This window comes from Zeugodacus cucurbitae, chromosome 2 (genome assembly GCF_028554725.1).
Source record: "Zeugodacus cucurbitae isolate PBARC_wt_2022May chromosome 2, idZeuCucr1.2, whole genome shotgun sequence".
Taxonomy (NCBI): Eukaryota; Metazoa; Arthropoda; class Insecta; order Diptera; family Tephritidae; genus Zeugodacus; species Zeugodacus cucurbitae.
Window position 1 is genome coordinate 13,205,602 of NC_071667.1, and position 12,047 is coordinate 13,217,648.

The window sequence follows — 12,047 nt, forward strand, 5'->3', positions numbered from 1 at the left end:
GATTTGGGGCCCTGAAAAGTTATAGTTCGATTACAGTGATTTTTATACTGGCTATGCTACACTAGATACAGTATTTCTGCAAAGTTTTGTTCTGATATCTTTACTGGTGCTTAACTTATATTATATTGCAAAGTGAATCAGTTGGACTTCAAAATTGTGATATACGGAAAGTAAACGCGGCTGGTTTCGCCCATTTCCAAATTAAAAAATTTGGATGTCATGGAAATGGTTTAAATTTTTCTGAGATATGGTTTTTGACCCATAAGTGGGCGGAGCCTCTCCCATTTCAATTTTTGTAAACAAATTTGAGTGAAGTCCTTATGTATTACTTTTACCATGAAATTTAAAGATTCTGGTGTAATTCCTTTAGGAATTAAAACATTTTTAGCAGTTTTCAATATAACCTTTTTATGAGAGGCAGTCGTGGTTATAATCCGATTTCCTTAATTTTTAGACTGGCTGAGAGAAACGACACTAGAGAATTTGATTGATGTAGCTTCAGTAGTTTACGAGATATGTACAAAAAACTTAGTAGGGGGCGGAGCCACGCCCACTTTCCAAAAAAATTACATCCAAATATTCCCCTTTCTAGTTCGATCCTATGTACCAAATTTTACTTTCAGAGCTTTTTTATGGCTTATTTATAGCTCTTTATATGATTTCGGTTTTCGCCATTTTGTGGGCGCGGCAGTGGGCCCATCTACGAAAGCAACATTTTTATGGTTCTAATTCAATTTTTACTCAAGTTATCACTTGCATGGACGGACGGACAAACAGACATCCGGATTTCAACCTTACTCGTCATCCTAATCGTTTTGGTATATATAACTCCACATATATCTCTTATTAGCACTTACAACCAACCGTTATGTGAACAAAACTATTATACTCTTTTTGCAACTTGTTGCGAGGGTATAAAAAGTTTAACCAAGCTCCTACACAACAACAGAACATTTTAAAAACAAAATAAATCCAACTTGCTACTAAAGCAAGAATGAGTGAGAACAGTAGAATAAAATAAAGAGCGGCAAGTATATCTCACAAGTAACGAGAGCTAACGAACAGGCGTCTAACGCTCGCAGCACAATTAAGCCAAACAAAGTAAGCAAAATACTATTTGCGATTGAGTTTCGAACGAACACGAAGAGATAAATGGAAGGCCAACAGGACTTGGGTACCTTAAGTAATGAGCTGAATGCGCCGAAAGTAAATTGTAGAAAGCGCCAGCGCAGCCAACGAGGTACGAAGCATTTTTACTCAATTGTTATGTTTTTTTTTTCTTAATGAAACTTCTTTGTTTTTGTGATTTTTTTACTCGTTGCGCAGTAAAAGCTCTGCTGCACTAGCGTAAACAACATGACCGGCAGCGGTGAAAAGTTTACGGAAAAAAACTTTTTAAATTTTTTTCAGCCGTTTTTTGCCACATGCGCCGAAACTGCGCGTAAAAAATGCTTTTGTTTCAGTTATTTTCAATCATAAAATATTCACTACCCACTTTAGGGTTACTTATAAAAGTGCAAGCAGCATGCAGTTTCGTAACGCTGCACGAATAATGTAAATATTCATGGAAGTAAGAAGTTGTAAGAAAGCAAAGCCGTATACACGGTTCGTACCTATGGCGGCACAAAGTTGTAAGCACAGCGTGCACTGACTTTAAATGCACACGAAAGTATGCAAGAAGAGAAATGTGAAAGATTGTAAAATTCAAATAAAATATCAGCGCCAAAGAGAAATTATAAATGCATTTATGAGAGGCATTACGTAAGGAGAATTTCAAAGGATACTACGTCACCCAAACTGTAGTATGCTTTTAGGCGATTCAACACTGAAAAATATTAACGAAAAAGCACATAAGTATAATGGACCGGCATGTTAGGACAAGAAATGAGCTCATAATCACCGTTATTTACAATATTTAAGCGCATAGAGGTTGGGTTATTGCTAGCAGTGAAATAAAAATACTTCAATTTGAAATTTAGCTCAGCTCTCTGAGTCTCACTTTATCCAAGGTATTCGCTAATTGTTATTTTTTGAACTTCAAACCACAGCTGACGCACTTATCAATACAGTGGAGTGCGTCGAAGCCTCACTGTATCACATTTTTAACATAACATAACATAAAAACATAACATCTAAAAGTATACTTCATTTAATTTATTGCCATATTTTTTCTACTTAAGTAAATTCAACAGGTAAGGAAGGGCTAAGTTCGGGTGTCACCGAACATTGTATACTCTTGCAAATTATTTATTTAATTTTATTAATATAACAAACAATTTGACTTACATATTCGGCATATATATGGTATTAAGTCCATTGAAAGTTTGAAAACCCTAAGTATATGAGAGCTAGGTATATGAGAGCTAGGGGAAGTTATGACCCGATTTCACTAATTTTTGACACGGAGACATATTATTAGAAGAAACATATTACCTTTGAATTTTTTCAAAATGTCCGGGAGACTTTACTATATTTTCGGTAAAAAATTTGTTAGAAGCACTGAGGTCCTCATATTCGATATATAGGGTCTTGAAAACTTATGGACCGATTTCGCTGATGCCACTCTTTAAATTCAGTATTTTTGCAAAGTTCTGTTCTGTTTCGATATCTTCACTACTGCTTACTTTATATATTGTAAAGTAAGCGATTCAGATCGACTTCAAAGTTCTGGTATATGGGAATTAGACGTGGTTGTGAACCGATTTGAACTATTTTCACATCATATCATTGGGAAGCCAAACAGATATTATGAACCGAATTTCATTAAAATTGGTCGAGTAATCTCGGAGATATGGTTTTTGACCCATAAGTGGGCGGAGCCCTTACTGAATTAAAGCATTTTTAGAAGTTTTTAAGATAACCTTTGTATGGGAGGTGGGCGTGGTTTCGATTTAATCCATTTTTGAACTGTATAAGGTAGTACCTAAAAGAAACGACTCTAGAAAGTTTCGTTAATTAAGTAGCTTACGAGATATGTACAAAAAACTCACTTCCACAAAAAAAATTATAGTAGCTTAGTTACAGCTCTTTAAATGTTTTCGGTTATTGCCCTTTTGTAGGTTCGAACTTAATCTTCTTATGGTGCCAAGAAATACGTCTACCAAGTTTCATCAAGATATTTCAATTTTTACTCAAGTTACAGCTTGCACGGACGGACGGACAAACAGACATCCGGATTTGAACTTTACTCGTCACCCTGATCATTTTGATATGCATAACCCTATATCTAACTTGGGACTTACAACCAACCGTTATGTGATCAAAACTATAATACTCTCTTTAGCAACTTTGTTGCGATAGTATAAAATTGGCTTTACTGTTTTCATTCGTCGCAGAAAAATTAAAATAGTCACGGTTAGCCACAGCGCAATCTTCAGGTATATAGTAATATTAGTTGAGTCTGACACCCAAATTATGTTATTAAAAGTCGATGCTGTTTTCTAAAAGATAGACGCAGGATAATCAGCTTACACAGAGTCTTCAAAAGTATTCTATAACTACCATTATTTATTTTCCCATTGCGCCTTTCATATTCGGCCATATCATAGCAAATAAACAAATAAACACTATTGAGTATTCCAAATATTATCAGTTTCCAGTATGACCACTTCGTCCATACTTAGCTTCTTAGGTAAAACCTCCTCCGGCTCATTGGGCAGATCTATCGTATAGAATTCATAGTTCATAAATTCACTCAAATACATATCCTTTGGAGACATATAATGAAAGGATATGGCATATTTCGCCAGACAGTCTCTGCACTGGAAGACAAACGAAAAACAAAATTGAAAACATTGAAAACCACACACATACATACAATGAAATCAAGAAAAGTTATCTTACCGAATGTGGATTATAGAAACTGTAATTGAAATACCAAAATGGTTCTGTCATCACCTCTGGCATAAGCATCATATATGGTGAGAATAGAAAAAATCGCGCTTCGCCATGTGTGTCGCGTGAATCGCCAGCAAGCACATCCACAGCACGAAAGCATTCACCTATAGCCACATCATCAGGAATATTATAATCATTTACATTACAGCCAGTTGTATTAACAATGGCCTTTTCGACGAAAAGTCGATATGCTTCGCGACTTGAAACAAAACCGCTACCACCAGACATATAAACCTGAAATTATATGAAAACAAATTATGCCATTACTATACGAAAATAGTTAATTACGGATTCCATATTAAAGATAAGGTTAAAGCTTATGAATTTCAAGTTAATCAGTTTCGTAAATAAATTGAAAAAAAGTCGATAAACAAGAAATTGCAAGAGTAGTTCCACCTATCCCTTGTTATCCCTACGAAGCCACATAGTATAATAGTTCGAAATAGAATAGTAATAGATTCCAAGACTGCAAGGTGGAAGAGAATTTAAAGGCAATGAAAAATAAGTGGCTCTAAGGACTGGAAGATCGCAATACTCAGAATATCGCTCTCGGTAGCAACAATACTAACTTTTGAGATCCGATACAGCACCGTTTTGTAGTAACCATTCAAGTAATATGGTATATCCCTGAGACATTGACTTTCTTTTTGAAATATCTTACCTCTGCTTTTCGTCCGCCATATAATAGGTTGTAACCAAAGTGAATCGGCATTTCCGGGCTATATGCATAAAGAAAATAGCGCATATTTTCAATGTAGGCATAACTGGAAATGAGAAATAGATAAATAATTGTAACACATTACATCAAATACTTGATTTTTACTCACGCATCATCATCAGCCTTGAAGAACCAATCCGTCTCGTTGGCATATTTTGCATACATTCGCTCGATTGCTATCCGCTTCTTGGGCCATAATACCTCGTATTTATCTTCCACTTCGGTAACGACTATAGTCTCACCCAACTGTTCGTCTTCTTGAGAGGTGACGAACAAAAGCCGATTGCAATGTTTACCCCACGTGCGACGTACATGTACCGCTTTGGTTTTGTGATTCTTCGGCGTGGTCATAATCCAACAAAGTATACGCACTTCTTTAGCTAACTGTTCCGCTAAGTCGGTATTATTCGGTGTGGCATTTTCTAACAATGCGTCTAGTTTTTCCACGTGAAACCAATTTAGTTGTTCCAAACTTGTGATATTGTGTCTATAACTCAAAAATGCTGCTATTAATGCGATTTCTATAGTCACAAAAGCGATACGTCGATAAAAACATAAACGTTTGTTTTGCTCTACACTGGAACTTTGTTCCAACATTTTTGCCCCGCGTTTGAAATTGAACTAAACGCATTGTTGAGTACGTTTGCTGCGATCACAGTCGAACCCATTAACTAAATTGTTAGTTCATATGGCTTGTTATTTTTAGCGCGATAACATATATGCAATATATATGCTTTACATGAAAATCAGTGTTAGTACACATATTTATTGTCTAATTTATAATAAGCAGCGCTCATTTAAGGAAGTACACATCTAACAATATTCACATCTTTATCACTATCTCCGACAAAGTTCACAGTTTCTAACTGGAGGTTATGATAAACATGTTTTTTTATAGCAGGGTCTTCTTCTTGGAGGCTGAGTACAATACACGTTTCATTGTTATATATTCGTTCCAGTAAAAATATAATGTAATGATTCGTAACAGATTGGTGTCTTTTAAATATATATATCTCATTTTGCGTAAGTAACCAATGTAAAATTAACTATAATGATCTATGTCATCAATTTTCCAAATTTCTCTATATTAGATATATCTTACTCACCTACATTTCATTAATATAACTTCCCTATTCCAAAAAATATCAAGTGTAAAGTAAATGGATAATTGTTTCATCCATACAGACATGTGAAGGATCTGAAAGACCCAGAAGATACCAAACATCATGTGAACAGAACAGCTGTGCACTGAGCAACATATTGTTACAGTCCGATAATGAAATCTAATGGTAATGATGATTTTTCAGACGTTAAGGAATATTTCAACTTTATCTTTATATCTTGCTTTGTATTCAGTACAATAATATGAGTCACTTCAACATTTATATTTTTGACATAATAAGTCAAACGACCTTATAGAAATCGCGCCCAATTCATGCAATGTTACGGCACTCGAGAGATAATTTTCAAAATGTATAACTGTAATTGTATTGTCAATTACCACTCTTTTGGTAATTTTAGATAACACTGAAATACATGAAGCGAGGCAGCACGAAGCTTGCTGATAACGACAGAGCGATATTATATTATATTTCTATATATATGTACAAATATTAGGTTGGCAAATATCACCCTTCCGCTTTTGTGCTCTTTATTCAATGCTTTATAAAAAGTGTTACAGTAATCGGATTTAGTTCAAATATGCGCCGTTTCGTTCGATAATCTGTTTCCATCTAGACGGCAACTTCATAATACCCCCCTCGTAGAAACCCTTCTCCTTATTTGCGAAGAACTCAGACAGCCACTTTTTACAAGCCTTTTTTGAGTTCAATGGTTTAAAATTGTTTGGTGACTAACTCCCATCTCATGGGCGATACCACATGCCGGCCTAACACGATGTTTTCCATGGTTTGATCGTTATTCGTCGTTACAGGTCTTCCGCCGGCTGCCTTATAAATGGTGTCGTTATCACCCGCTCTGAATCGTCGAAACCATTGCTCCGCAGTTCGAAGTGGTAGAGTACCATCCCCCAAAACACCATTAATCTCACGGAACGTTTTTCTAGCGGATATGTCTTTAACGAAGGAAAACTTTAAACTAACTCGAATTTCGCTGTTAGTGAATGTTTACACGTCTATAACTGTTGAACGCAATATCCAAACTAATCATGCATAGCGTCGTTTTGTAGATTATGTCAAAACCTTTCAAAGATGTATAGTATTGATATATAGATTATGCATGAATGTTAGAAAGAATGTTAGAACAATCCTGCAATGCGTTGGATATATAATTCAATATTGAACAAGCGACACAGTATAATATACAAAAACACCAAAAATTTCAAAATTTACAAAATATATACCTGAAATATGAACAGCTTTTGAACTGAACTTTTTATAACTTATCTTTCTCAAACATTACTACTCCGAAGAATTTGGCATACCTTTGATAAAGTCTTAGAGAAATAATAGCTAAAAAAGACAAGGGCAGTTAAGTAAGTTTTTATACCTTTCAAGAACATAAAACTTTACTTTTAGCTTAAGTAAATATTTTTTAATTCTGAAGCAAAATGGATGGTTTCTTTAAATAAAAAACTGTCCATTCCGCATATTTGATCTAGTCTTTATTCTTACCTTATTAAATATAGTGTAACTATAGGATGTAACAATCCATTGATATTGTTATAATCTTTTCTCAAAACCTACGATACACAAAACAATACACAAAATAAATTATAATTTATTAAGTAATCCAACTCTCGAAGGTAGTCGAGCAAATTGTTTCGCATCCCAGAATATGATATGTATGCTATGAGATTCGGTTTCGCACGTATTCAGACTTCCTTATTACTAAGTTATCTAACAACATTATTCGAAGATTAATTCGCAATCAGAAAATGTCGCATACGAAATGCTATTCAGTTTGAAAATGTTGGTTCAAAGGCGAATATTGTACTTTCGTGGCATATTTTTGTTACTCGTGGTTGTCTCCATAATTTATACATATTTAGCATACAAACGAAATGTACTGAATTGGGAAAATTTCACTGGAGCAACCAGAAAAGTTGCAAATGAAGCGGAAAATAGCTTAACAGAGCAACTAATAGATAATGTGCGCATTCTATGTTGGATAATGACCAACCCCGCTAATCACAAAACGAAGGCTATACATGTTCGTCGCACCTGGGGCAGACGTTGTAATCGTTTAATATTTGTAACCACGGAGGAAACCGATGAATTGGGTGAAACATTTGTTCTACATAATTTCACTGATACTTATGATGCATTGTGGATGAAAACGAGAAGAGCATTTAAGCATGTTTATGAAAAATACGCTAATGAAATGGATTGGTTCATGAAAGCAGATGACGACACGTAAGTTACAAATAGAATCTGACCGACTTCGGCCAGTATCGGCCACAAAATACAGCATCGGCATCGGCCATACAATATTTTTTTACTTTCTTGATTTCTTAAAAGCCTAAAATTTTAAGTCTTCTGTTCACCTTATAAAACGCAGTTTGATTCATATTTGCCTGAACCAATTATTCCTCACGATGCTAATATTAAGTCTAGTATAAACTTCATTGTATTTGTTTTAAATTTATTATTACATTATTTAGAATGATCCGATTTATTTCACATATGCACAGTTTTATTCAACAACTTGTTGAGATATTGAAGATAATTTCATAATTTCACTCTTATAGAAACGCTTGTTGCTATTGGGAAAAAACTTAGAGATTAATCGGCATCGACTTCGGCCAAAAATTGGGTATCGGTCGGACACTAGTTACAAGCTCTTTACAATTTTTACAATTTTACAATTTTCACAAGCTGTTATTGGTTTATTTCTCTTTACCTCTGACTTTCACGAACTCTCGACTGTTTCTCTAGAACGTTTTATTGACAATATACATAGCATAATCATGAGTTATTCAGATATATACTTTACCTTGTGCACTTATCCAATATAGGTTCGTTCTCGTGGAAAATTTGCGCTATTATCTCTATGCATATAGTCCGGATATGCCTATCTATTTTGGACATGACTTTAAGTTGAAACACAAAGTCGAAAACGTAAGTTAAATTTCAAAAGTACATAAGGTATCATCACTGAACCATTGATATAAGCTGGTGACGAAATGCGTCTTTTATTAAATAAAGTATGTATTTTCATTTCTTATTTTCATAGCATTACATGTCCGGCGGTGCCGGTTATGTCCTAAGCCGCGAAGCTCTAAGTCGTTTTATCAACGATGCAGTGCCAAATGAAGTGTTATGCCCACCTGAAGATGAGCAAACACCCGAAGACTGGGCGATTGGTAATTGTTTACGGTCTGTAGGAGTATTGCCTGGAGATTCACGTGATGCACACAACGAACTGCGTTTCATACCTTTTAACCCAGGTACTCTATTAACTGCAGGGTATTTAAGTGAAGAAGACTGGTATTTCACATATAGAGTCTATCATCCGCGAGAGGTATGAGAACGGACATAATAATTTGACTTGAGGAGTTTTTTCTATAAAATACAATTATCATTTCAGTGTCAAGATTGCTTATCAAAACATGCTGTCTCTTTTCACTATATGACACAGAAGTATATGTACTTGACTGATTTTTTCCTGTATAAGTTTCAATTATACACACCGCTGCATGAGAATGAAGTTTTACCCAAAAAACTACGATTGGAAGAGGTGAAGATACCAGCTAAAATCAATGCATGGGACATAACCATAGAAAAGGCATGATTACATACCAAATTTAACTCTCAATTATGATAAAAATCGTTCAATGTGATCCGTGACATGTGAGGTTGGGATAAGGTTTGGGTATAATTTAATACGTTTTACAAGCACCATTTTTTCTGCTGATTTCTTGATAACACTCGTCAATAACTCGACCACCGCCTCGTCAAGAATTTTATTATAAAGTAAAGTTTTTATTGAAAGAACCCTCTACTAATGAGATTTTTTTATAGTACTATTTTCAATTTCAATTTAATTTACATTTTTATTTCAATTATATTTTAGCTTTAACTTTCCACGATTTCCCAGAAGCATTCACTGCACATTTCTATAGATAAACCATACCGGAAGTATTAATGCCAATATCGCGCCAACAACCAAGACAGTTAGTGTATCCAAGCTGTGATATTGTATAAAATTCATTTCTTGTGCCGCAACACGCATATGCGGCGCGCCCTCATGCCGCAGCACATACTCGGTCCAAAAGATGGCTTTGTCCAAGGGCTTCATTGGCTGATCATGATACCGACGCGACATTTGTTGAATCTTTTGCGTATATTTTGCATTGTCCATAACTTCAACGATAGCACTTCGCAACTCATCGTAAGTGAACGATCTGTAATTAACGGCAACGCCAATACCGGCATGTCTAATGCGTGCCATATTGAGAAATTGATCGAAGAAGACGGGCATGCCAACCAAAGGCTTGGCATGATGAATCGCCTCTGTGGTGCTGAGTAAACCAACGTGAGAAATAAACGATTTCACATTGGGATGCGCCAATATATCGGATTGTGGAAACCATTTGTTAATATAGACATTTGGCGGTTTATTCGGTAAATCTGTAGCTTCGAATTTCCAAAGTATATTATACGGTAGCGATGCAAAGACGCGCATTAGAGTCGCAAGTTTCTCCTTTGACAGATTTTTACTTTTCACATTCGAGCCCAAAGAGAAGTAAATGGCGCCCTGCTTAGCGTCTTTAATGAAGTTCTCGATAACGGTAGGTAACTTATTGGGACGGTCACTTATGTGCATGCCAGCAACTTCGATAGCATTCGGTACATATGGGCGCGGAAAACTTATCGCAAAGTGTTGATTCAAGAGCAATAATGAGAAATTCTTGCGTACCGCATATATATCCACGGTGGAATTGGGAAAGTATTGCTTATATATGGCAGCCTGATTGGGCAAGTAAAAGAGATGCATATGCAGTTGATGCAACAAGTAATGCCAAACATTTTGCAAACGTTGCCAAAAACTCATGCGATCACTCAGTTCGGAGAGCGGTAACGGCACATACGATGTGGGTGAAGTATTACCGACTAATTCGTCAATTGTCGGATCTGCACCGTAAGTAGATACACCGATAAGTGAGGCATTGTAATGATGCGCCAATGCATATATCGCATCCATTTGTAATGCTTCCACAATTATGAGATCGAAATGCGCATTAGAACGTAATAACTCTTGAACCTTTGGACTTTTCAGTACCGACAAAGTGACACCGGTAAAGAAGTTATAATAAAGATTTAATTCTTGCCATTTATTGTACTTCTCTCTAATTACATTCACAATGGTCTCTGTAAGCAATATATATAAAACAAATTTAATAAATTAAAATTTTAAAACACATAATTTGCGTAAGTACCTTCGTAGCCATTCAGTACTTCTTCTATAGATATATCACGAAAATTGCGTAATGGCTTTTTCTGTGGAAACGCTGAGATCACAGTGACTTCATGGCCACGCGCCGCCAAAGCTTTCAAATAAGCTTGCACGCAAATATACTGCGAAGGTCCCGGAAAGGGAAATATCGCTAGAATATTAGCAGCATGTGTCTGCTCAAAGACGCTCAAGCCGAACAAAGTCAAATACAGCAAACGGATGAACATTTTACAACAATAACTGTTTGCATTAAAGCTGGCATAGAATTTGATATTTTATATTACATTTCATTTATTTTAAATTATATTTTCATATATACTTTAACGAGTGCAGTTTGGTAGTTTGGCAGCGTAATCTTTTCTCAATATCTTTACAGTTTCGCGATAATTGCGAATTCTTGTGTCACATCATATTGAAATCGATCCAATACAGTAAAATAAAGAGTATTCCGCACTGCACACGTCAATTGCAATATTTTTTTTAAGAACTCTATATATACTTTATATACCTATAATTCATTCACACTTTTCAGCACTTATTTTTGTATGTCGTATAATATCCGTTATAAATAATCCGACCGCATTACGTTAACTAAACAAAGTTAATCAGTTGTGTTTTATATATAACAATACTCTGACCAGGAAATCAGATTCAGTAGAGTTGAGAACTCGCAGTATTTAACCAATTTATTGTAATTCAAAAATGAGAATGAGAAAGCTGTTAAAAAAGCAATTGCCAACATGCAATAGTACATAGAATATCCAGTTCGTCGTAAATGCTTGACATTTGTGTAATAGACTTTCATATGTAATACCTGTTCCTGTAGTTATGTTCAGACATAATTTAACCCTGAGGTAAGCTCATTACATTTTAAGCACAGCGTATTCATGAAAGTGAACAAAGTATATGACATTTAATTTTTATTTACTCGAATTTGACATGTATGTTGCCATTGATTTAACCCTTAAATTTATTAAAAAATTTAAATTTTGAAATTCAAAAGTAAACCAATTTC

At 35.2% G+C, this 12,047-nt stretch overlaps 3 protein-coding genes across 4 annotated transcripts; 1 reads left to right on the forward strand and 2 right to left on the reverse strand.

The window, feature by feature from the left end:
• Positions 1 to 2,920: 2,920 nt before the first annotated feature.
• LOC105219087 (glycoprotein-N-acetylgalactosamine 3-beta-galactosyltransferase 1) lies at positions 2,921 to 5,714 on the reverse strand. 2 transcript variants are annotated; one of them, XR_008471680.1, is made up of 5 exons: positions 4,725 to 5,714; positions 4,559 to 4,661; positions 3,844 to 4,131; positions 3,502 to 3,761; positions 2,921 to 3,440 (listed from the first exon to the last, which is right to left on the reverse strand). XR_008471680.1 is itself a non-coding variant. In XM_029044760.2 (4 exons), exons 1-4 carry the CDS (start codon positions 5,210 to 5,212, stop codon positions 3,567 to 3,569), a joined length of 1,074 nt encoding a protein of 357 aa, XP_028900593.2. In that variant the 5' UTR covers positions 5,213 to 5,714; the 3' UTR covers positions 3,480 to 3,566. The 2 variants fall into 2 exon arrangements, 1 of the variants encoding a protein (XP_028900593.2); XM_029044760.2 differs by lacking the exon at positions 2,921 to 3,440 and having other exon boundaries at positions 3,480 to 3,761.
• Positions 5,715 to 7,511: 1,797 nt separating this feature from the next.
• LOC105219090 (glycoprotein-N-acetylgalactosamine 3-beta-galactosyltransferase 1) lies at positions 7,512 to 9,381 on the forward strand. Its single transcript, XM_011195015.3, has 4 exons — positions 7,512 to 7,989; positions 8,592 to 8,694; positions 8,810 to 9,097; positions 9,164 to 9,381. The coding sequence occupies exons 1-4, from the start codon at positions 7,526 to 7,528 to the stop codon at positions 9,365 to 9,367; spliced, it is 1,059 nt and encodes a 352-aa protein (XP_011193317.3). The 5' UTR covers positions 7,512 to 7,525; the 3' UTR covers positions 9,368 to 9,381.
• Positions 9,382 to 9,530: 149 nt separating this feature from the next.
• LOC128919708 (UDP-glucosyltransferase 2-like) lies at positions 9,531 to 12,047 on the reverse strand. The gene is made up of 3 exons (XM_011195012.3): positions 11,541 to 12,047; positions 11,016 to 11,287; positions 9,531 to 10,947 (listed from the first exon to the last, which is right to left on the reverse strand). Exons 1-3 carry the CDS (start codon positions 11,549 to 11,551, stop codon positions 9,680 to 9,682), a joined length of 1,551 nt encoding a protein of 516 aa, XP_011193314.2. The 5' UTR covers positions 11,552 to 12,047; the 3' UTR covers positions 9,531 to 9,679.